This window comes from Sebastes umbrosus, chromosome 11, assembly GCF_015220745.1.
Source record: "Sebastes umbrosus isolate fSebUmb1 chromosome 11, fSebUmb1.pri, whole genome shotgun sequence".
NCBI lineage: Eukaryota > Metazoa > Chordata > Actinopteri > Perciformes > Sebastidae > Sebastes > Sebastes umbrosus.
In genome coordinates, this window is record NC_051279.1 from 30,991,827 (window position 1) to 31,017,679 (window position 25,853).

Consider the following 25,853-nt stretch of genomic DNA (forward strand, 5'->3'; position numbering starts at 1 on the left):
CTGTCAGACAGCCCTTTCCTTCTCCTTTACGACGAGGGAACTGAACTGAAAGTGAAACTTTTCTATGCTCTCTCCAAAGCCAGCAGGCTCAGATGACAAAAACAGTATAGATACGTTTCACTTTTAGTTCAGTTCGCCGTCGGAAAATATTCAAAATATAGCGTACACATATACGGATATAATTTTTTTTTAGGTGGTTAAAATATGTTTGTCTGCTGGCCCCATCCACAGCACTGTAATGCTTTACTCCGGTGTCGGTGCTCCTGTCTGTTTCTCCAAACTCGGGGCACACCGACCGTCAACAATACGGATAAGTATCTCATGGATAAGTACCTCATACAACCCCACTTCAAAACACCCGAACTATCCCTTTAAGACTTTGTTAATGGAGTTACATCATGATCCTGTGGCCCAAACCGAATACATGAGGACTCTTCACACATATCATGGTTAATAAACCAAGTTTGCATTGACGGGTTCAAAGACATTTCCCTTCACATGTAACATAGAAGGCACTTTACGCTGGAGCGAGTGGTATTGATTATACAATATTTTATGAGGTGATATATGTACTTGCACGGTGGAATGTAAGCAGAACGGCACACGAACATTCCTCCTACTCATAGAAGATAATAGCATTTATGACGGCACTGGCTGAGAGATTAAATATAGACAAATTATGTATTTTATTTAAAAAGATATAGCATCAAAATGTGAACTAGATGTGATAATTTATTGAAGAGTCAATAGTGAGGTTTGTCTTCCTTCAGATGCGTTCTCCTTTAACTAATCCTAACACTCACTGAGTGACCTTGTGGATTAGGGAGGAGGCTGGGCGGCGGGTGTCTGCATGTGTTTGTGTGTGTGTTTATTGGTGAGACTGCGTGAGAGAGAGAGCGTGGGTGTGTGTACAGTACTGTACTTGCATGCACGCATTTGGTGGATCAGTCGATTGGTTGATTATTTGCTTGGCTGGACAAAGACAGAAGGAACGGACCGGAGAGGGCAGGATTTGAGGCGTAAAAACACTCTTTGTGAGACAGTCACCTGTATGCACGCTTCTGTTGGGTTTCAGTGCACCTGCACATTACAACATTTCCAAAACCACATTTTTGGTGTATTAAAACTAGTGTTAATCCTCTAGTTCATATCTAAATAAGCTGTCATATATTTAACAGAAACCGTTCACACGGTTTGGTTCAAACCCCAGAAAATGTGAGTAAATGTTGCTGTAATGGTGTTTGCATACAGTATGTTTGGTGTTCTGCATTTCTAGGGCAAATATTGTGACTTATTGAAATGGGTCACGATAGAATTTCACCATAGGGGTCCTTCCTTTGCTTTCCCATGCCAAAAGCACAGAAAAGACTCTGTATTATCTTCCTGTTGCTCTCTATTTTTGTGTTTGCTTCCCGGCTCTTTGTTTATGGAACTGAGTTGAAAAGTAATCTGAGATGTTTTACAGTAATTAGTCGTCTTTGTTGCTGCTGTGGAGACTGCTGCACTGGCTCTGAATGGGGATGGGGGGGACTGCAAGGGGGTTGGGGGTGAATGTGTGAGTGGGTGGGTGTGGGTCTCTTCTTTTGTAGCCTGCACTTCTCCTCCTCGCCATCGAGAGAGGGAATGGACTGAGGCAGCTGTCACTTAACATGTGAATGTTCCGAGGGCGGCCCAGGGGTCTTTAGAAAACTCTCCTTTTTTTGCACTCCCCCTACACCCACCCATCCCATTTTTCAAGCAGAAGCAGCATGGAGTTTTCTGAGCCACAGTCGGACCCAGAGGAGGGGCTTTGTTGGATGAGAAGGGGGAGAGAGTGAGAGAAAAAAGCCTGGGGAAGGTAAAGGGGGCACTTTGCCGCCTAGCTGCCTGGTACAGGAGCAACCTGAGCAGCAGCAGCAGCAGCAGCAGCAGTGTGAATGCCACCCGCCTTGTCGTTACATGGAACCGGCTCAATCTGACCTCCATGTGAAAACTGCTCTTGGCTGGGGACTGTGGGAGTTCAACTGAGCCGTTGGAATACATTGTCTCCATCTGGGCGCACTATCCCATCGACGGCGTTAACAAGGAAGGAATTCCTCTATCACAGCTCCCACAACAAAGAAGAAAGGGAGAGGAGCAGAGCTGGTGGGAGGAGAAGTGAAGTGAAGGGAGGGGAGGGGAGGGGTGCAGGGCGAGGGGAGAGGAGGACATTGTTTGCCTGTGACTGTGGGCAACGGGAAAGCATGAGTTATCAGGGCATGTGTGAGTGTGTTTAGAAAGTGTGTTTGTATGTGGGCATGTGTGAATGAGTGGACTTGATTGCGTTGGAGGTAGTAAGCATGTGTGTGTGTGTGAGGAGTGTTCATGTTTGGGGTGTTGGAGCCGGGAGGCCGTTCAAAGGATGCTCAAACAAAGCTGGATTTTTTTTTTTCCCCCTTTCTCTCCTTTTTTGAATGGTGATTGAGGAGCGGCTGGATTCCTTTACTCATGCTGTTTGGCTCCACTGTGCTTCAGGGTAAGTGTGGTTCACGTAGGCTTCAAACCGCCAAAACTGCCATTAACACAGGATTGGCTCAAGCTGAGAGAGAGAGAGTTTGGTTTTGGACTTTGTGATTAAGGGAGCCATGTGACAGGGAGAGAGTAGGGACTGGGGTGGTTTTCTTCACTTATTCTAACCAAATGAAAGATACAAGTGCAGCAGGCAATGAAATATTCCAGTAGAGACGACATCAAAGTGAATGGATCATTGTGATGTGAGTATATTTGATTCAGTTCAACAGTTTGCTCTTTGTAAACAGTCTTTTAGCTGTTTGGATTTTGTGAAAGGATTCAGAACATTTTAACAAAACTTCAGCAGGCATGGCCATTTTCAGTCATTTTGCCAAAGCCATGCTGACATTTGATTCTAAACCGTAGCTTTGTGTCTCATGCCTTTGAGATGAACGTGTGACCTTGTACAATATCCACCCTAAGATGTTATGAGTCTCACGGGTGAACGCACAGCTGCCATCCTTGATTAGGGACCACTACCATGATTACTACTTCAGGACCTCCCTTAACAGAGGCAGACACAGAGCAGTGACACAACATTATGGCGCTCCGCTGTTGTGATTGATGATTATTGTTCTGCTACTAATTACAAACCCACCCATACAATTCTTCTTTTATTATGGAGGTCAATCGATGCAAGACCTAAGACGAACATTAGGTATTTTGTATAATATTTTGATATGTGAGGTGTTGCTTTAAAACATTTGAATACATACACGTGTCCGATAAGATTTAGTATTAAGTATTTGCAAACATCAGGATTGTTTTTCAGGTTTCGTTTGCGTAGAGAAGCCTCTATATACTATGGTTGTAATCAAATTCATCAGGAAATGGACTGCGGTCATGTATCATAAATCATTGTTGAGAGCAGAGAAAGGGCTGGTCTGAATTAAGGGCCATTTCAAAACAGGTTAAGTGATGGGATGGGTAGGTCATCCGCAATATGTCTTGAGATAACTTCTGTTGTGATTTGACGCTATACAAAAATAAATTGATTTGGTTTGATTTGATTTGAAAGGTGGAGTGGTTCCCTGGTTCTCCCTCTAGTATCATTAGGCTGGAAAGTGAGAGGTGCATATCAGATACGGGCTTGAGGCATTTTAAGAGGGTTTCTCTGGTTCGCTCTGATTGTAGAATAATGTAGGTCATGGTCTTCTTATATTATTTTATGTGAGGGCTACAAAATTATATTATTTATTATAAGCATTTTATTAAAAGTATGTTCTATATCAGTGTCTGAGTGATCCAGTCTAGTAGGCACAATAAAAGAATATTTGCTCATTTATTTTAATAGCATATCCCTGGTAGCGCTCCACTCTAATGAGACCACTCAGCATATCCTCACATACTGTACGTTCACTGTAGAGGCAACTGTGTAATTTAGCAAACGACCACACATGCGCTGCAGTAACCAGACACGGCACGCCCTCTCTCTTGAATTGTTAACCCCGTACGAACACGGCCACGGACACTCTCTCTGCCCTCCTCGGGAGACCGCTGGGCAGTGATCTGAGCTAACTGGGTAATCATTGATCCTCAGGCCGGGGTCTTTGTCTGGGCACCACTCTCTGATCTGACTGTGTCCTCCCCTGTGGATCCACTGACTGCATCATCTGCTCTGCAGAGACATGCATGATGTACGTAATTACTGGCCTAATGCACATGGAGCCAACATATCAAGCTAGGTCATTTCTTTTGGGATTCTCATTTAGTTAAAAGCTGTGATAAATCTTAATGAGGATTAGTTTTGGAGACACACAAATCTGATTTGATTCAGTAGCACAATGTGAAGTTCTGCTTTGGTGCAGACTGTCTTTGTGTCTAACATCTGACAAAGATAAGAGAGCTGCATATTCAGCATCATTTTGTCAGCCTACAGCATGACTGTAACATGTAACTGTACCCATACAGCTCTATAAATACGCCTCTTCTGCTTTTTCGAACCAGAAAAAAAATCCTCAGTAGTTTGAGGAGCCAACATCCCAATTTCCCTCTTGTTGACCCATATTGCGCCCCCCACAGATCTTTAGTCACCAAGCATGACCTCAGGTGACCTGTATAATTGTGAATGGACCAGTCCAACCTCGCCTCAGAGGGAGGACCCGGCCTCGACAGGAACCCTCCCTGTGATCTCCTGATGTGCTCACCTCAGCTCCTCTAGACTAAGATAATTACATTCACCTTTAACCCTCCAGTCAAAACAATGAAGGCACTGAGCTGAGTCGGGAAGTAGACGGGCTGACACAGTTTGAAATTGTCACTGCCAGTGAGAGTCTTTTCAGTAATACGGTCCAGCAATATGTTGACAAGATCATTGTTGGATTCAAAATTGTCATTCAGTGATGTAGCAGTGAGAGAACAGCCCTGTATCGTCACACACAGCACTGAGGTATACTGTTGATTGCTTCTGTTTTCCTAACTACCTCCCACTGCCCCCGTGCCACTCCTGTGTTCCTAACCCCCCTCTTATTGTCACCCCTGAGAAATGAGGCGATGTCTGCGTTTTTATGGCTGTCATATTTGATCAGATCCTTAACGGGTTTTCCCAGGACTGGTCCAGGCTGAGTTAGAGAAAGAGCTGGCTGTCTGCCACCGGTCCTGCGTGCCAGCCCCAACAGTGGGATCCTCGACAAGCCTGTCACATTGATTTCTAAGCCCAGAATATTTCCGTTGGTGATGTGAGATAGATGGGGAGCATGTGTGTATGTGGTCTAAAGGAAGACAAAGGGACGGGGGATATCCAGGCCAAGTATCTCTGTGGTCTTTTCCGTGCCAAGAAAAGGGCAACGTTGGCACAGATATTTAGCAAATAAAGGATGTGAGGGACTGGTTCGCTTTGTCTCAGAACAGTTTTCTGAAGATGTAAGCTGTGGCAGGCAGTACTTAGTGACTTTAAAGCAGGGAAGTTGTGCTTTTAAAGGGATAGTTCAGGTGATTTGAAGCGGGGTTGTATGAAGTATTTATTTATAGTCAGTGTGACGGTTGGCATGCCCCCAGCTTTGAGAAGCAGACAGGAGTACCAGCACGGGAGCAAAGCAATGTACTGCTGTGGATGGGGCCGTCAGCAAAACATATTTTTGACACCTAAAAGAAAGGCCCACCTAAAAAAATCAATATCAGTGTAAGTGTACGCTATATTTAGAATATTTTCACCGCTTTACCTTGTCGTCAGACAGCCCTTTCCAGCGGGGAACTGAAGCTGTTCAGTTCTCGCCAAAGCCACCAGACTCCATTGAAAAAAACTGTTATTTTACCTCTCAGAACACGGGGGTTGCAGGTCTACCGCTGCCTCGATCGGTTAGTTTGTTTGTGTAATTGTGCGACTTTGGTGAATCCGAATCAACTGATGTCACACAATAACACAAACAAACCAACCGATTGAGGTAGCGGTAGACCAGCAACTCCCGTGTTTAGCAAGGTAAGATTATTGTTTTTTTCAGTGGAGTCTGGTTGCTTTGGCAAAAGCATAAATAACGGTTTCCGTTCCCTGTCGGAAAAATATAGCTGTCTCACTACAAGGTAAACCAGTGAAAATCTTCTAAATATAACGTACATTTTAAGTTATATTGATTTTTTTTTGGCGGGCCTTTCTTTTAGGTGGTTAAAATAAAAATAAAATTAATAAAATAGATAATACACTGACTATGGATAAGTACCTCATACAACCCCACTTCAAAACACTGAACTATTCCTTTAAAGAAAGAAGAAAGAGGTGGTATCTTTTCTGTTGATTTACACAATGAGCACTTGTTCACTGCATGATGACCCAGAGCCCCCTTGTCTTATTTTAGGTAGCTGAAGGATCTTCCGCATGCATGGCCGAGGGGCCTTACCTCACCTATTACCTCACTAGCCTCTGGGCTGAAGGATTATGGGTAACCTCATCAGCCGGCCCACCTGCCTGGGCCAGAAGTCCAAGCATGTGAGGACAGACGAGGACTTCCTGAAGGAGTGCTACCAACGACGAAGAGGGTGGCAGCCCCCGGAGCAACATGGGGAGGCCAAACCAGAGGTGGTGGTCAAAGACAAAGCAAAGGAGGATGCAAACAAGGAAGGAGAGGTGGAGAGAGACGAGGAGGCAGAGGAAATTTATCTTAAGAGGGAAGATGGGGCTCATACTCCCATTTCAGACAAACTCCTCCGCAGCTCTCCCGCCTCCACAATCAGGAGCACCAGTACTCTGGATAACGCCTGGCACAGCAGCCCGTCTCCGATAAAAACGTCCCGAAATGGGACACTAACGAGGAGGACAGTGCCTCCGGAGTACGCCAGGTCCCCCTTGGCTCACCTGGACAAAAACTCCGCAGAGAGGAGGGCCAGCTTCCAGAGGAGAGACTCCAGAGAAGGAAGCCCCTGGTCCTGGAAGACTCTGGCATCACGTGAGGTCACAGAGGTGACAGAGGTGACGGAGACGGTCGTGACCGAAATTGTGGAGGTGACAGAGTATCCGTCTGGAGATAAGGGAGGGGACCCCATTGTCACCAGAACTGTTAGAGTCCTGAATGGTGTCGCCGAGGAACTCGCTGAGGTTGATAAAAACACAACAACTCTCATAATGTCTTCCATTTCATCCTTTCCTCTTTTCATCTCACCTTTTCCCAACTAGACTCTTTCTTTAGAAGCAATGTTTTGTCTCTGCAACATCATGCTGGGTCTTTCTCAAACTGTGACTTTATGAATCGAAATAACATGTGGACTGTCTTTATTTTGCAGCTTCAAAGTGATGGACACTCAAGCTCAGACCAGGACTCCAGCCTGGATAGATGGAGGGTATGCTTTTACCCATAACTCCTTTCTCCTTGTGTTGCAACAGTATAACTGATCAGGTTTCATAAAGGGCTGTCAATCAAAAATATATAACATTTTGTATCTGTTCAAAATGTACCTTAAAGGGAGATTTGTCAAGTATTTAATACTCTTGTGTGGGCAAATATGCTGCTTTATGCAAATATATATATGTATATATTTATTATTGGAAATCAATTAACAACACAAAACAATGACAAATATTGTCCAGAAACCCTCACAGGTACTGCATTTAGCATAAAACAATATGCTCAAATCATAACATGGCAAACTGCAGCCCAACAGGCAACAACAGCTGTCAGTGTGTCAGTGTGCTGACTTGACTATGACTTGCCCCAAACAGCATGTGATTATCATAAAGTGGGCATGTCTGTAAAGGGGAGACTTGTGGGTACCCATAGAACCCATTTTCATTCACATATCTTGAGGTCAGAGGTCAAGGGACCCCTTTGAAAATAGGCAGTTTTTCCTCACCAAAATTTAGCGTAAGTTTGAAGCGTTATTTAATCTCCTTCGTGACAAGCTAGTATGACCTGGTTGGTACCAATGGATTCCTTAGGTTTTTTAGTTTCATATGATGCCATACTCTAGCTTTAAAACTGAGCCTGCTGCAATCTAAAAATCACAAGCTGCATTAATGCATTAAAGAAATTAGTGGCGTTAAAACAAATTTACGTTAATGCGTTGTTATTATGACGTTAACTTTGACAGCCCTAATTTCATGAACATGTTTGTGTGTTGGAATCATTTGCTGACAGTATTTCCCTTCATACTCTGTTGTTGTCTCTCTCAAGGGAACAAGATCTGCTTTGGCACTGAGAGATGTGTCAACAGATTCTGAGACATTTCTTCAAAACCTGGAAGCTTTGCTCACATGGGTCTGTGAGATAGAGGAGCTCACAGCCAACCAGAAACCCCCATCCTCAGAGGTCAAAGTGGTGAAAGCACAGCTCCAAGAACAAAAGGTCTGTTATCACCAACATCACATCACCTCATTTCTTGTCCCAAAAAAAACATATTTTTTGAAGTAGTGGGTCATACACCTGAGAGGTTTACCTTTATGTGTGCTGAGGTCATGGAAAATGCTCAACTGCTTCCTTTACAACATAAATTCAATTCTATTCAGTGGTGAATGGGTGGCGTTCACAGCCACAATGAGCTCCAGTAAGTCTTTGTGAACATTTCCTTGGGGTATGAAAAAAAGCAGGGTAGTCTCTCACCTTTCAGCTGTAATCACACCCATTGTGAGCTCTTTGGTTGAGGTGAAACCTGCCTGGCTCTTGACAATGTGAGCTTGACACACGAGACAGGGCTTCCTCCACACTGACCCAAAACAAGAATGGGGCTTTGATAAATGTTAATTCTAACTGGAAGCTATGTCATGTCAACGTAAACATTTTCTATAGTAGCCTACTGATGAGAACTGATTTGATTTAATACAGAAGAGTACTTAGAGTTCTTATCCTTATTCTTAAATCTTCTGTCTTTCTACAAATAGGGTTAAATGTTATAGACTCCTCCATCTCTATAATGTTCATTTACAGCTCCTGCAGCGCCTCCTAACAGACCGTAGGCGCAGTATGGACTCCATGATGTTGGAGGGCCCTCGGCTTGTGGAGGCCCACCCGGGAGAGGAGGGGGAGCAGGAAAAGGTCAAGCTCTCCATTCTCCAACAGAAGTGGGAGGCCTTACAGCTGGGGGCAGAGCAAAGGTCAGCTACTTTTACTGGCAATGCCACACTTATGTTTTGGTAAGGATTACTGCGTGATACAGTTCTTACTCACCAACGGTAACAATCAGAGGACATGTTGTTGTTGGTAGGAGAGCGAGTCTGGAGCTCATTCTGCCCAGGGCCAAGCTCTTCCAGGAAGGAGTAGACAGTGTGCAGCAGTGGCTCATATCTGTGGAACAGACCCTCGCTGAGCTACGCAACGCAGAGAGAGTGATGCTGCATCTCCCAGAGAACACAGAAAGGGCCAAGGTTGGAAATCTACCATGTATGGTTCAACTGCATGTACAGTATAGAAAATGTGCTGTTTGAGTAGAGAATTATAACTGCGACTCACTGTTCTCACTTTCTTTCAGGCTGTCGTTGAAGAGATTCAAGTCAAAACTGCTGAGCTAGGGAAAATACAAAAGTCAGGACATGATCTGATGGAAGCAATTTCAGGTAATGTTTACTACATAAGGTAAAAACTAATGGGCATAGTATGGTCATTGAGGTTGGATAAATGTTATTTTTAAATACCAATATTTTTGCAAAATGTTAAAAATCTATTGATAATAATATTAATATATACTCCTGCATTTTGTGTTGTGTGGAATCTGATTATTTTGACTGATATGGCAATTGCGATATGATTTGTGATATTAGCGGAAGTAATCATTTTTACATCATTATTCTCATTGTCATTGAAAAACATATTTAAATGATTATGGTGTGATTTTTGCAGGGATCTGTACCAACCAAAGATATTCTCTTAAGTGTGTAGAATATGATATGTATGCCAGGACATCTCTGCAGCACAATATTTAAATTAAAGTCATATTTTTATGTACATTTCACCTTTAACTAATATTGCGCCAGATTGTGATTTTGATAAAATTTTGATTAATTGTGCAGCCCTAAATTCTATTGATCAATACTACAATATACAGTATATATGTCAGCAAATAAAAGCACATACTATCAATCCTAAAAACACAGTCTTACATTGATTTTTAATATTGCCAATGTCTTTAAATAGATATTGATCTTACCCTATGACTGCTGATATGCCCAATGTTTGTGATGTGTCCTTTGTTTCAGAGGAGGAAGCCCAGCAGGTGCAGGAGAAGATGGATGCTCTGCGTATCCGTTGCTCTGTGCTGAGTCTCAGCAGTCTGGACGTGCTGCAGAGGCTGGAGCAGGCCCTGGAGGCCTCCAGCCGCTGTACCTCCAGCCAGGAGGACCTCCACCTGTGGCTGGGCCGCATAGAGAGGGAGCTCCTGGGGGCAGCAGGAGCGCAGACACATGCTGGAGATGCAGTACTGTGTGCAGCTGAGAGACAGAGGGTAATGTTCCCACTCAGTCCTACAATGAACCAGTCTGATGCTTCAGCAGTGTTGTTAACTATTTTCAATGGGAAAGTAGCTGAAGCCTGCTCAAAAAGTCTCTAGATGTAACCTCACACCAAACTTAACTGACTCTAACTAGCTTTATCATCAGCTATAATGTTTTTTGAAGTTGCTATTATCTGACTTCAATTCTGAAAAGCACACACGTTTGTGGAAGCTAACATTAAGTTTCAGTATCCATTTTAAAAAGTAACTTCAAATGTGTCATCTTTTTCACCTGAATAAACTCACATTGTTTGCTTTGGTATCTAAATACGGAGGGTTTTAAGGGCCTAAACTAAATATATAAATGCATAACTAATTATACAATGAAATGCTTAAATAAATGAAAACAAATATAATTATGTAATTTAATGCCTAATTGTCACCATAAATAAATTACAAATTAAATGAGACTTAAATTTGTGTATATATATATTTTTTTATTCATCATATATTTACACATTTGCATATTTATTTATTAATTTACTTATTTATTTATTTGCTTATTCATATATTCACACATTTATGTATCTATTTATAATTTTATTTATTTATATATACTTTCTTTTATCAATAGTGTAACTTGCTGCAGTGAAATAAATAAATAAATCTGTTGTCTTCATCCATCAAAAGTCAGGGGGCGGACAATTTCTACCCAATTATATAGTCATTTACTACATTCCATGTAGAACAAGCCTACTCTGCATCTGTTTGGCTATACCCTTCCAGGTGTTCCAGGCATCTGCTAAACAGTATACAGTACAGTATTATGATGTTGTGATGTTATTAATGCTATGCTAACATACAGTATATTCTTATCAGCTGGAACAGGCAGTGGTGAAGGAGATGGCTTGGTTCAGAGACACAGCGCTGAGTCTTGAAAAGCTGAAAACCATCCATCTGGATCCAGCGCTCATAGCAGAACAACTCTATGAGCAGAAGGTGAAGACATTATACACAAATAGAACTGACTAACAAATAAGCTTAATAAATATTTTCCCACTTTGAGTAAAAAAACCATTACATGTTTGTGTTATCTGTAATTTCTAAGTTTTAGAGATTAATTTAAATGATGCTCGGTAAGTGAATTTAATGAGATGTTTTATCTCCTGAATAGATTTTGGCGGTGGAGATTCTCCAACACAGGTTCAACATCGAGAAGATGGTGAAAATTGCTGAAATCTTGCTGACGTACAGTGATGAAGGAGAAACGGGCGATTTGCAGGTATTTTCCACACAACCATTTTACTAATAATGTAAACAAATGTACTTTTAAGGTGTTAACATTTTAAATGTATTTATTTTGCTGTCACCTCTCTCCACACAGACCCCACTAGACGCCTTACAGGAACAATGCAACACCACCTCAGCCACCAATTCCCACGTGGTCCTGCAGCTTGAGCACGCTCAGTCTCTTCTCCTCCAGTTCTCAGAGGGCCTCTCCGAGGTTTCGCCGTGGCTTGAAGAAACTCAAACCCTAATTGGCCAGCTCTCCCTGAGCACAATTAGCTACGAGGCATTTCGGGAACAACAGGATCTCTTACAGGTACAAGAAACCTGCCTCTCCACATTAGAGTGCCAGCTTCTCTCTTTTTTTTTTTTAATAATACCTTTTTTGGCCAGTTCAACAAAGAAGTCCTTTTATACTTCACAGTGTGTCACCATTTTCCTCGAGGTGAATGAGCCGCTCTGTTCAAGTACAATTCATTAATGTAATCTACTTCCTGACAGGGTTTCTTTTCCACCTGTGCACTATAATGACATTACAGTTTGGTCAAGTATACCACGGAAAGGGAGACAAAGGTTTTTTTTTCAAACTTCTTCAATCCATTTTAGGGATTAAACTCAAATCAGGTTCTTTATGAGAAATAGCCTGCTCTCCACATTGTTATTAAACATGTATTTTTATCTCTCTTCTGCTAAGGGTCTGAGGGAGTCTATAGCAGAACACAGACCCTTGATTGCACGCTTATGCTCTCTGGCAAAACGCCTGTCAGAACTAAACCCCATTCAAGGGGAGGAGTTCTGTCGAAAGGCCACAGAGGCCGAGGAGCAGCACAGAACCATCAGAGACCGGGTCAGAGAGACTGCTAATCTGCTAGAGGAGTCATTGCCTCGATTCACGCAGGTAGGAATGCTTGGATAATGCAGAAAATGTTATAAACTGCTTAAATTAATGCACACAAGCACACAACTTCATATCTTTTCTTGTTCCTATAGCTGAATGAGAGGATGACCCTTATCAGAGAGAGTCTTGACCGCCTGCGCAGTCGCATACAGACTCCCACCTCTCTTCAAGGCCTCACCCCGAGGATCCAGGAGCAGCTGCAGGACAACAAGCACACCCTGACCGAGCTGTCCAAGCTGGAGCTGGGCCTCGGGAGTGTCAAGACACAGGCGGATGAACTGCTGGCTAACACGCAGGCAGCTGGGGATGGATCTGTCGGCACAGGTACGGATCTTTTTGGAGATTATATTATTTGTATACAGATAGGAAACTGTCGTACGACACTACAGTTGGCAAATCTAAGCAATATCCCCGTTGTATCCTTGTGATTTTAGCAATCCAGGAGCAAGTGTCCAGCCTGTCCCAGCTGTGGGATGAGACACACACTCAGGCCCAGGAGAGGGAAAGCTGGCTGCTCAACCTCTTGGATCTTGCCTTGAAGTTCTGGAGTGATTTCAGCGACGTCACGGCTGCCCTCAATGATGCTCAGCAGGCAGTGTTGGATCTCAACGCTAGTCGGAGAGACTCCGAAACAATCCGCCAGAGCCTCGAAACCATGCAGGTTTGTCTGAAATCTCTTAAATAAGATGTATATAGGAAATTGTTTTGCAAAAAAAACCAATGTATAACCTTTTCCATCTTTTCAACTTCTAGACTCTCAGGGAGGATATCGACTGTTTACAGGGAGATCTGGACATCCTTGGCGTTTTGGGAATGGATCTGATGTCAGCGTGTGGCGAGACAGACAAACCGGATGTCACAAAGAGCCTAGATGAAGTAAGAAATACGTACTTTTAAATAAACTCATTTTTAACTCATGATGTTCTGTTGGCTAACTTTAACCCTTGTCTGTTTGGTGTCGTACAGCTTTATTGCACGTGGAACAACTTGAGCAAACTGTGGAACGAATGTCACAAAAAGCTGGAGGAGTCCTTGCAGATGGCTCTACATTATCAAGACACGATGCAGGTGTGTGTCTATATACAGTACATGTGTTTATGCATACCCAGAAATATGTCATGGTCAGTATCATAGCCATAGCAAACAGGACACTTTGGCCACCTCTGACTGACTCAAGCAGAGTTAGGGCATCCTGCCAAAGACAAAGCTCTTACTTCCTGCAGCTTTACTTTTGAGTGACTGACACATTGTGTGGTCTTCTGCCAAGGGCAAATGGGTTTAATGGTGCAGACTGCATGAGACAGTGAAAAGAAAACTATGTGAAATGCATCCAGCTGTATAAACCAACAGGGTTACATGTTTTGCTGTTGACTGTGTGATTGCACAGTGTATAATTTACTGCGCTTTAACGCCCACTCTGTTATTGTTCTGCTAATAGGGTCTTTTTGAGTGGTTGAAGTCAGCTGAGCTCAGGTCTACTGAAGAGTTCATGGTAGGAACTGACCTGGAATCTGTCAAAGAGCAGCTACGTGATCTCAAGGTGAGTTCATATGCTGAAGCACACCCGTAACCAGCAACAATCACAGCTTTTCTCAATAAGTACGTTGGTCTCATATTGTACGTATTGTATTTTATTATAACAGAAAACATATCAGTCGTGACATTCGCTAATTTCCAAACATATATTAAGTCTTTATTCTTTCCCTCAGGAATTTAAGCGAGAACTTTACCAGAAGAAAATCGAGATAGAAAGTCAGAACCATCGCTTCGTGTGCCGCCTGTCTCCAGGCTCGGAGCGTCCTGGCTCCGTCTCACCGCTGTGTGACTTCAGACTGCGCTGGGACAGCTTGGAGTCAGAAACTGTCAACAGACAAGTAAGAATATCATTATGTAATATTAATATTAGCATGCAACTATAATCCATCATATGCACAATGTCACCATGCCCTTTATTAAAATGTAATGTTATTTCAACAACAGACAGCTGCTACTCCAGTAGAAACTACATTTAGCTGGAAAACTGTTGAACAAAAAATAATATGTATATTTTTTTCCTGTTGTGACATCAGCACCAGCTGGAGTGTGCTCTGCTGGGTCTTGGTCAGTTCCAGAACACACTAGACGAGCTGCACACATGGCTTTCTCGGACCGCTGAACAACTGCAGGGCGGCCGGCCGATCAGCATCGACCTGCAGGCCTGTGAAATAGAGCTGGCCAAACACAAGGTTGGTGGTGGCCTAAATAAGTGTAATAGAGCTCCTTCTGACTTTGAAGGTTCCAGAAAACAGTGAATCCTGTAACTCTGAACTTTCTCTGTAGAGCTGTGGCTTTATCTGCTAGATAACACTGAACTCTCAGCCTTAAATGAATAACAGACTACTGTCTCCTGAAAGTGTTCACCGTGGTGTCTACCAGTGTCTGAACCTTACGTATTATTTCTTTTAATCTAAATTTTAGCAACAATACACACTGCTAGAATAGTCTGACAACAATGCATGTCTTTGTCTGAACTGCCAGACACAACTCGGACCAGAAAACACTTCTGCTCCTAACACCTCCAAGCAATCACACTCTTCCTCTTGTGCTTCTTCCTCCTACAAGGTCCTGCGTAATGATGTCATGTCCCACGTTCGCACGATGGAGACCCTGAACCAGGCAGGCAGGAGGCTGCTGGAGGTCGGGTCCGGGGACAGCCCGCATGGTCTGCAGTCTCGGCTGGAGCAGCTCAATGACAGCTGGGAGTTTGTCCACTGTGAGACTGAACGCAGGCAGCTGGAGCTAGAGAACAGACTGAGTCAGGTGAAGAGAGAAAAACAGATCCGTTATGTTGCAACAAAAGTCACAAAGTAATATAGAAAGATTGTTAACTGTATTTATAGTTGTTATATACATAATATATTAGGATGCAGCATTTTCTCAGCTCTACTGCATTTTATGTTTCATTATCAGTTTACCATGGCGCCCTCTTGTGGTGATTGTAAAGGTTAACATAAAAATGTGTAGAGGCGAGTCCAAATTTACACTGGTGGCTTTTATTGTCATAAAGGAAGTAATATTAAACCACATCTACAAATAAAAATGCATTATATTAACCAAATAATAATAAAAATATTAATTGTTTTATCAGTTGGCAGCCATTGTAATACAAAGTGTGATGGCAATTGAAACTTTGTGCCATAACTAAAGTTGTAGTGAACCCACATTACCACAGGAGACTTTGCATTCATTCTGTTGTTTGTTTTTTCTGCAGGTACAAGATGTTACAATGGAGATTCAGGACTTCCTGCAGTGGCTGGAGAACACAGACCTTAGACTATCCTCCTCTAAAACCATGTGGGGTATGCCGGACTCTGCCAGTGAACGGCTCAATGCACACCTGGTAAAACGGAGCAGACTTTTAAGTGTACACATAAAGAGTTAGGCAAGAAGTTAAAAATGTATCACCCAGTAAAAAAATAAAAAATACTTTTCTCTAAAAACTCTTTCTTCTTCTCACCCTGAAAAGGAGTTGTGCACTGAGATGGAGTCGAAGCTCCACGCCTACACGGATGTGAAGAACGCCATCCACAGGATGCTGGAGAGCAGCAGCGTGGTGCGGGGGTCGAGCACCGAGCACAGCTTATCTATCCTCGAACAGAAATGGGCGTCCGTTTACAGCAAAGTCCAGGAGCGAAAGGTTGTCTAACTCTTCATGTATCATTCTGTGGATTTATCGTTAATTTAGTGCATGATTATATCTGATTGTCATGTTGTTCCCACAGGCGAGGCTTATGGAAGGTCTGAGTCTGGCCAAGGAGTTCCACAGTAGCGTCCAGGAACTTCTCACTAAGATGAGCAAGTGTGAAGAGTCTATTGGGCTTCTTCCTGCTCCCAGCTTTGTTCTGGACAAAGTTTGCACCCAACTGCAGGATCACAGAGTAGGTCTTTTTATACCTGCTGTAGTCTTTCTATATGTCTGCTTCAGATCCAGAGTTACATACACATTTTGGAAGTATTTATTTTCGCTTCATGAAATGCTTTAATTTGTACAGACACTGGTGAATGAGGTGAGCGGTTACGGTGAGAAGAAGACCACAGTGGAGAGCACGGCCCGCCGGCTAATAGAACTGAGCAGGAAGGAAGACTGTGATGTCATCCATAACCTAATCATGACCGTGCAGGATCGCCACAAAAAGCTACAGCAGCGCGCTTCAGAGAGAGGCAGGACGCTGGAGGATGTCAGAAAGAACGCCAAACAGGTATACAACTACATCAACTCCGACATAAATGGAAGGCCTTCTTTGTCTTTCTCAAACTATACATGCACTTTAGGTGCCACTCAGAGGAGCTTTTGTATAATATCTGTCTTTGTGTCTCATATTTCAGTTGAATGAGTCGTGGCGCCTGCTACTGGACTGGATGACGGATGTAGAACAGACATTAGACACGCATAAAGAGATTGCTGTGACCCACGAGGAGATTAAGCAACAACTGACTGAACAGAAGGTGCAGTAGGCGTTACAGTGAATTTAACTTGCTTTGTGTTTATGAATGCCTTCACTGATCTGTTATTATGTAATCAGGAGTTCCAGAAACTGCTGAGGTCAAAGAGACCCATGTACGAAGCCACACTGAAGAATGGACGCAGCCTTCACGAGAGAGCGAAGACCGGCCACGATAGACAGCATCTGGAAAACCTAATGGCTGAGCTCAAAGACACGTGGGACACCATCAGTGGCAAGTCTATGGAGAGGTATGGATCTGAGGGACACATTCATATTCCTGCCAAGTATTAAAAAAAAAAAAAATCCCGGTCTTGAAAATGTACCCAATGTTGTGGTTTGCTTCTGTCAGACAGCACAAGCTGGAGGAGGCGCTGCTGTTCTCGGGTAGATTCACCGATGCTCTCCAGGCTCTGAATGACTGGCTGTATAGAGCCGAGCCCCAACTGGCTGAGGACGTTCCTGTTTGTGGAGACAAAGACATGGTCAACAACCTGATCGACAAACACAAGGTACAACACCTAGCATGCATTTATATGTGTGGCCAGTAGTGTGTATACATACTGTAGTTACTGTATGTCATCTAACTATAAAGCGAGGAATCTCTTGTCAGTCTGTCTTTCCGTGTGAGAGCCGCTCATCCGATCTACTTCACACTTGGCGGGTGTATTGCTGGGAATCCAAAGGAGTGCAGTGTCGAATGTGGTGCAATTTAACCAGATGGTGGCACCATAACAATGAGCTTTACCCTGTAACTTTTTAACCATTTTTACCCTGTAACTTTTTAACCATAAATCTCAGAAACTAAATTGAAAATCTAAATCCTCTGTTCCTGGATTTTGTGGGTCCAGATGAATCTATCAATATGAGCCACGCACATCTGCATCTAGATTGATTTTCTGCCATTTTTAATTGTGTCCAAATCAGATTTTTTGCTACTCCTCTTACACATTTTGACCGATCGTCACAAAGTTTGGTACAGAATGTCTCTGGAAACAAGCTGGAAAAAGATACTTGCTCACAGTTTACTCAAATGCTGAGGGCAGGGATTATATTACAAAAAATGTCATATCTCCTGAACTGCTATTACAACCACATGTGGTGGATGTGTGTAGTCTGAGTGACCATGATAGATTTAGTGGCATTTGGCCAAAAGATGGCGCTGTAGCATGATTATCTTCCTATAAAACAAGGAATCTTCTGTGTGTGTATGTATGACTGTCCTTCGCATATCTTTGATCTTATTTATCTGGTAATGATTTCTTGATATTAAGTTGCTATATGTCTGTCTTCACATGGCATATTTTGTGCCAATTTCTTCAGCGAAATGGCAGTTTCTTAACACATTGTCCTTTCTCTCAGGCCTTCCAAAAGGAGTTAGGGAAGCGGGCTGGGTGCATCAGGACCCTGAAGCGCTCTGTGAGGGATCTGACCAGGAGCAGCACTGCTGATGCTCACTGGCTGCAGGAGCAGATGGATGAGCTGGAGGGCCGCTGGGAGGCCGTTTGCAAACTGTCCGTCAGCAAGCAAGACAGACTGGAGGGTGCGCTTCAGCAGGTAATCCTCACAAATAATAAAGGTGGACTGTTAAATGAGATTTTATTTCTTCTGACTGAAGCTGCAGTCGTGTTTCACTCAGAATTTTTTCTTCGGCTGGAAAACTCAAACTAGCAAATCATGGCAAACTACAAGTCTCTGTATATGAAATGACATCCATACATAAAATTCAGGTTGCAGGTAGCTGTGGTCATGAGCAAAAACATTTCATATCAGGAATGGATAGTAGTTGAGTGGCTGATATCTGACCATATATAAAAGGTGATAAGTAGAGCCAACCCCTACTCGCATCTTAACCTTTGTCTTTGTTGTCGTTAGGCTGAGAAGTTTGATGGCCTTGTCCACTTGTTCATGGAGCGCCTCACCGAGGCTGAGAGGATACTGAAATACGGGGTGATACCAGAGGAGGAGGAAGGCTTGCTCGCTTTCCGCAAACAACACAAGGTCAGTATATACCGTCATTACTTTTTGCCTTAGCGGAGGTCAAAGGTCAGGGTCTGCTGCAGAACAACACGCCAGTGCCGATAAGGATTCAGTATTATCAAGGGTTGTTAAGCAGGGTGGATATTAGCAGACTCTCATGCTTGAACCCATTGAACCGGTAGAAGGACGGATACTCTGAACATTAGTTAATACCTCGCTACCACAAACTGTTTAACACTTCTAAAAAAACATGTCAAAATGAACGACATTCCATGCTAATGGCTCATCCTACATGAGAATGTGTTTTACTGGATAAAATGCTGAATAAATCCTTTTTTCTCTCCTCCCCTCTGAAGGAATCAATGGATGCCCTGCAGGCTCAGGCGGTTGAGTTGCAGAACATCCAGAGTCTGGGTGAGGAGATCCTGGCCTCCTGTCACCCAGACTCCATAATCACCCTGAAGTCTTGGATCAGTGTCACCAAGACCCGCTTTGAGGAGGTGAGTGCTTTCGTTCCCTCAGGATTAAAGACATGATAAATCACTAATTATTCTACTATAATTTCTAAACTATTCAATAGTGACATATGAGAGCATCTGAATGGAACCAGTATAATTTTGTTGTGTGAGTCAGGTCCAGACCTGGGCTCAGCAGCAGGGCCAGAAGATCCAGGCCAGCTTGGCAGCGCTGGAGGCAGAGAGAGAGGAAGTCCAGAGGCTACTGGACTGGATCTCCTCAGCAGAGGAGGCCCTCAACCTCAGAGACCAAGAGCCTCAGCCTGAGACCACAGAGCAGAACCAGGAACTGATCGAGCAGCACACAGTACGATTCTTCTCTGTTCTACGAGCTACCCACGATACCATTTTATTGATATTAATACTTTACATCATTTAGTGCTAAAATGTGTGCCTCAGGAATGTAAATCACGGTTACAGAATTTAAAGAATATTAAGAGCCATCTTTGCTGTGCCATGTGATCACTGATCATTCCTCTCTGCAGGTATTCATGGAGGAGTTGAATAAAAAGTTCCCAGAGGTTGAACACGCCACAAAGTCCTGCAAAAACAAGAGCATTTCCAAACCGCAGGTTTCCCCCAGCAAACGGCCACTCACAAGTAAGCCACTATGGAAACACTATAGTATAATTGTTGTAATATAAGCATTGACAGCTTGACGACGATCTCACCGCTAATGAATGTCGCTGTGTCTCCATCCAGAGAGGAGGAGCACTCTGAAGCTGCAGCCTCCTGTGCCTCTTCCCCTGGAGCACCTCGACCCCCAGACCCCAGAGCTCAGTCAGCTGGTCAGTCAGTGGCAGAAACTCTGGCTCCTGGCGTTGGCGAGACAAACCCGCCTGGAGCAGCAGCAGCAAACACTCAAAGAGGTTACTGCTCTTTTTAAAACGTACATATTTTAACAGGAAGTGGTGCCGTTAGAGTTGGGGGGAAAAGTCTTTTAAATATTTTTTTATTTTGTGTTTCTGGACAGATGGAAGAATTTGCGAACTTCGACTTCAATATTTGGCGAAAGCGTTACATGCTGTGGATCAGTCATTTGAAGTCACGGATCTTAGACGTGTTCCGCAGCATCGACCGGGACCAGGATGGACGCATCAGCCAGAAGGAGTTTGTCGATTATGTCCTCGCCTCCAGTAAGACCCCATCATCATGGTGTTTCTACCCAATGTATCGCTCAGTTTAAGTCACAATAAAATTCAAAAGACAGCATCTGAAATTACGGCTCAGCATGACGAAACATGAATTCCACTCTATTGACATTATTTAAATTAATTTCTAATCATAGTTATGTGATTAAGTTTACACAGTTTTAAATCCCCCTTGGCTTTACACCTCTCTGCTGTAGAATTTCCCACCAACTCTCTGGAGATGAACGCGGTGGCAAACATCTTCGACATGAATAGCGACGGCTTCATCGACTACTACGAGTTTGTGAGTGCGCTTCACCCCAGCAGAGATCCCTACAGGAGAACGCTGGATGCAGATCAAATCAACGAAGAGGTGTGAACAAGAAAACACACAAATGTTGTTTGATTCATTAGAGTGGTTTATTTATTGTGACACTGAGCTTGTTATACGTTTGCCCTCTTTAGGTGAGTCGACAGGTGTCACAGTGTAACTGTCCCAAGAGGTTCCAAGTGGAACAAATAAGTGCCAACAGATACAGGGTGAGTCATTTTGTTCTAAACAATGATAAAAACATATTAAAGCAGCTCTTACATTTGGTCCTCTGATTTCAAAACCTATAACTTTGGATTTTTTTTTGTCTGCAGTTTGGAGAATCCCAACAGTTGCGGATGGTTCGTATCCTGCGTAGCACGTTGATGGTCAGAGTGGGAGGAGGCTGGACTGCTCTAGATGAGTTCCTGGTCAAGAATGACCCCTGCAGAGGTCAGTACACGACGCCTCATCATTACACTCACTCCTGCAAACTATATTTCCTTAACAAAACACATTCTAATTAATATTATTTAGGGCTGTCCTTGGCTAAAGACATTTTTAGTCGACTAACACTTATATAATTTTGTCGACTAATCGATATAAAATTAGTTGATTTAATCGACAGGTCTGTAAAACTGAGTTTCTCCACAAAGAATCACACAGAAGCACCACTTTAAATCTGGTGTTTACCAAAAATGTGCTCACAAGTTTCTTGTAAATAAGTCATTCAGCATGAAAAAAGCATTAAAAACTACTGATCGAATAAAGAAATCTTAGTCGACTAAGACCAAAACTACAGATTAGTTGACAAAACGACTTTTTCTGAGGTCAGATAAACATTTTACTTTGGTGCCGTGCTGTCCTACAGTATAGTTGTAATTAATGTCAGATATTGTTTGTGTAAATTTAGCATTTGTTAATGAATAAGCATGCATGCATCTATAAAAAATAGTTAAATCAGCGTGTTCCACTACATATCTGTCTCTGCTAAAGTTTTGATATTTTAATAATTTTTCAGATATTTTTTATACTGACTTATATTGGCTATCTTGCTTCAATTATTTCTGTGTACAGTGTCTGCTGGCTGTTGTTAGAGGAGTGGCTGCTATAAATTTTAAACACGTGTTTACAGTATTCTGTTAAATCCCCCCCGCTGTGTTGCCAACAGTGAAAGGCAGGACCAACCTGAAGATCAAGGAGAAGTACTTGTCTCCTGCAGGAAGCACTTCTAAGGGTTTGACTGTCAGCAGGTCCAACTCCAGCCTCAGCCTCTACAGCAGCGCCTCGGCCCCCACCAGCCCCATGACACGCAAGGCAAGGCACAAGCTGCATCCGCTAATTTATCTGGATGCCACATGTGGTATTTTAATATCAACATATCATGACCACACAGACATAATTGTTTTTTACACAACACTTTTCACACATTTCATACTTTTCATAAGATTTGCAGCCTTTACTGGCACTGCATCTGCATTTTGTTGCCACAGTGTCCTTTTTAGTTAAGTAATTCCATCTTTACATATATACCTCTTTTGATTTTTAAGTAAGCCAATTCTTCCAGTTCATCCAGTCTTCTAACTGCAAAGTTTCAACCTCTTGTCAGCTTAACTAATCAAAATGCAGAAAATTATCCTGTATAAAATCAATATCATGACAATAGTAACATGCTTTAAACTGTTGAATGCGCTTTTGACGAATATAAAATACTACATGTAGCAACGTCTACGGAAGCCCTGAGAGGCCAGTGAGAAAAAAAGATTCTGGTGATCCATTTTTGAAGTTTGATCTAAATTATTTTCTCCCGTGTTTATGAATTAAGAACAGGTGGAAAAAGGTTTTGCCAGGTTAAAAAAAAAAAAAGGTTTTGCCAGGATAACTTCAAAGTTACTTTTTTTTTTTTTTTTTTTTTTAATCTGTGAAAACTGACAAAAAAATGTTCACAGATGAAAAAAATTTAGCTTCGAATAATGATCCTGGTATAACCTTTTTTCACCTAGCAAAAGTTTTTTTCCCCACCTGTTTCACAGAAGGAAAAAAAATAGGAATTAAGAAAGATTATCCTTGCAAAACATCATAAACACAGGAGAGAAAATAATTTAGATCAGACTCATCAGAATTTAGATCAGAAACTAGATCAGAATATTTTTTTCTCACTTGCATCTCAGGTCTTCTGTAAACTTCCCATGAGCACTTTAATATGTTTTACCACTAAGACATCTTTCTCTAATCAGTCTAACATATCTTGCTTTAGGCATTACTCCGCAGAAGTTTCTCAGGTGACCGCTGCATCCGTCCCAGGAGCTCCATCGCTGCTCTGGGGTCTGATCTCCAGTTTGCCACAGCAGGGGAGGACAACTCTCCCTCACCATCAGGTCAGACAGTCACCTCACTTATTCTTAAGGGACATTTGATTCTGTCATGCTTCCTACTGAAGTACAATTCTTACATGAAAGGAACATGAGCTGGTGAGTTAACCCCCGCTCTTTCTGTTTTCATTCTTGTGCACCGTCTAGACGAAGCTGAGAGGTTACCCACATGATTACCTCTGCCTCTGAGAACCATGTGTATGCTGCAGTGCTGAAACCCAAACACAGCCTTGGGGCCCCGAAACAGAGTGATAAGCAGAAGTAACGAGATAGAGGGGCCAAAAAAAACAATGCATCAGTCACATCTGAAAAGCAGACACTGACAGAAGAGTGCAGCGAAGGTCACCAGAGGTCATGGTAAAGGGGTCTTTAACTTTGAGGAATCTGTGTGACGATCATGTGTGGACAACGAGGAGGTCAGTCCAGATGTAAGATCCTTGTTGCATTGCATACAGTAGTATCTGATAATGTAGAGAGTAGGAATTGAAAAATTCTGCATGGATGCTTATTGCATGATAGCCAGAGCCTTGCTTAAATCAAATTTTTTTTCCCAGCTTGTTATTCTTTTTTGGTTGTAAAGATGAGCGAAGTCAGACGATACCTGAACCAGAGAATAATGCTCGGTGGTGGGCAGGTGTGGTTTAAAAGTGACATCCATGTGTACATGGTATGTAAAGGTGTTGTACTGACTGCCCGCCCCTACTATCATCCAAAAACACACATATATACCAAAACCATAAGTATGTGAAGGGTACAGTATGCTGTCCTTCAACTTTGTGATATTATTTTTTGTTTTTTATTTCATTCCATGAAGATGACATTGTTGGCAGGGCCACACTGTTTTTTGTCTTTTACCTTTTTTTGACACCATGTTTTTAAATAATTGTGTATTTTTTATTGTTCTTTATTGTGAGGATGTTTTAAACACTGGAGATTGTGTAATGAACAATGCACTGAAGTACGACAGGTCATTGTTGATTTGTAGAGATTATTTTCTCAGGATTGGTTTTGGATGTATTTCTATGGAGCATTACTGTGAACATGTAGATGTGTTGTTTTCTTTATAACCGTGTACTTCCTGGGAAAGTTTTGTTTAGCACATTCTTTTCATAAAAAAATGCACTTTTTTCTGTGTCCTACTACTGTAGACAGGTTGTTTTGCTAAGTGAGAAATCTGGCAGTTGTCATGAGTAAGAGAATTAATTATTCATGTGAATGCACTGGAGGTGTATTATGTCTGTTAACAGTGTACTTTCAATGATATCTACCTTTCGGTTTCCTTGTTTCTGCCTCTCCAGCCGCTTTTACCAAAAGCAGTATGTTTTAAATGTTCTGTATTTGTCTTGGATGTTTTTCTTCTCCATTCAGAAATTTTCACAACTGTATTGATTTTGTTTCTTTACTTTAAAAGGTGTTTACATGCAAGACACTACATTTGTTTCCTCCAATGTTTACTCATGATCCTGAAGATACCAATATGTATCGTTAGAGCAAAACTATTGAAATACATTTTTCCCTGCGCAACTGCAGCTCCACCATCAGTCTACAGCAGAGGCTGTCCAGTGTTGCACTGTGCCTGGCTTTCTTTCACTCTGGTTCTATTATAGAGCAGTTAATATGTCATCAGCTGTGTAAAGTTACTGTATTTGTATGTGTACCTTTGTACTATATCTACCTGATGTTGAAGACAGTAGCGTATGTACGTAATTGCATTCGGTCTATGCAGTTTGTCAAAGTGATTTTTTTAAAGTCAGAAACTGTTTTTACATGATAAAGTACCTTTTTCCTCCTCTTGGCCTCAATGTGTTGAAATTTGACTGTAAAAACACAATAGCCAGATTTCACTTCTATTGCTATGCACCCTGATCTTTCTGTACTGTAAATGTTTCTATACCCAGCACTCCTTCTAATGTCTAATTTAGGGAAACTTTAGATGAATGTCACTAATAATTTTACGTCCACTTGTATAAAAAAAACTTTTTTGTAATAAAAATAAAAAATATTTGCCATGATTATTCCCTCGTTAATATTATACAGTGCTGCATGTGTTTGCTATTATGCCAGAAATCAAAGACGGATGACATTAACAATGACAATTGATCACATTAAAATCTCATCCATGTAGTTGTTCACCTAAATTTGCACCAATAATGCCCTGATATCTCCACTACACCTCAAAGCATTATGAATATAAAATTATATATATTTATTATAAAACTAGAGCCTAGAAGCTTTTAAATGCAAAGTTGTCATAGGTGTAAATTTCACTTTTCTAAAAGAAAGTTACTTTTACATAAGGTAATATATGATGGTATGTTGGCGCAGTTCAGGCCGTCACATTGATTAAGAAACTTTGTACAAAAACAAATAAGGTGGTGCAGTAAAGCAAAATGTGTAAAGTGGAATAAAATGCATTTTTTTCATGTTAATATGTAACAAAGTATGCAAAAAAATTTTAAATCAAAAATAAAATTTGAACTCCATTATACCCTATATAGTTCAA

General features: G+C 42.1%; 1 protein-coding gene and 1 long non-coding RNA gene across 3 annotated transcripts in view; one reads left to right on the forward strand and one right to left on the reverse strand.

The window, feature by feature from the left end:
• The first annotated feature begins 1,562 nt into the window (after nt 1–1,562).
• Nucleotides 1,563–25,363, forward strand: macf1b (microtubule actin crosslinking factor 1b). Of its 2 annotated transcripts, none has more exons than XM_037784484.1 (40): nt 1,563–2,494; nt 6,321–7,057; nt 7,243–7,299; nt 8,130–8,300; nt 8,880–9,046; nt 9,157–9,316; nt 9,421–9,505; nt 10,145–10,389; nt 11,257–11,376; nt 11,552–11,659; nt 11,762–11,980; nt 12,359–12,562; nt 12,655–12,886; nt 12,997–13,223; nt 13,316–13,438; nt 13,529–13,630; nt 14,001–14,102; nt 14,272–14,436; nt 14,632–14,787; nt 15,164–15,361; nt 15,813–15,941; nt 16,068–16,238; nt 16,324–16,479; nt 16,594–16,800; nt 16,928–17,047; nt 17,125–17,294; nt 17,396–17,555; nt 18,406–18,600; nt 18,919–19,044; nt 19,380–19,523; nt 19,657–19,845; nt 20,024–20,138; nt 20,241–20,407; nt 20,512–20,674; nt 20,887–21,041; nt 21,134–21,208; nt 21,314–21,431; nt 22,150–22,295; nt 23,236–23,356; nt 23,498–25,363. In XM_037784484.1, the coding sequence occupies exons 2-40, from the start codon at nt 6,401–6,403 to the stop codon at nt 23,521–23,523; spliced, it is 6,351 nt and encodes a 2,116-aa protein (XP_037640412.1). In that variant the 5' UTR covers nt 1,563–2,494; nt 6,321–6,400; the 3' UTR covers nt 23,524–25,363. The 2 variants fall into 2 exon arrangements, with proteins under 2 accessions (XP_037640412.1, XP_037640414.1); XM_037784486.1 differs by lacking the exon at nt 1,563–2,494 and adding an exon at nt 2,543–2,732.
• Nucleotides 21,531–25,853, reverse strand: part of LOC119496857 — a 28,317-nt gene continuing 23,994 nt past the window's right edge. The window contains exons 3-4 of the long non-coding RNA XR_005208830.1: nt 21,770–21,774; nt 21,531–21,547 (exon numbers count right to left, since the gene is read on the reverse strand). This is a non-coding gene — a long non-coding RNA (uncharacterized LOC119496857). The remainder of the gene's footprint in view (nt 21,548–21,769; nt 21,775–25,853) is intronic.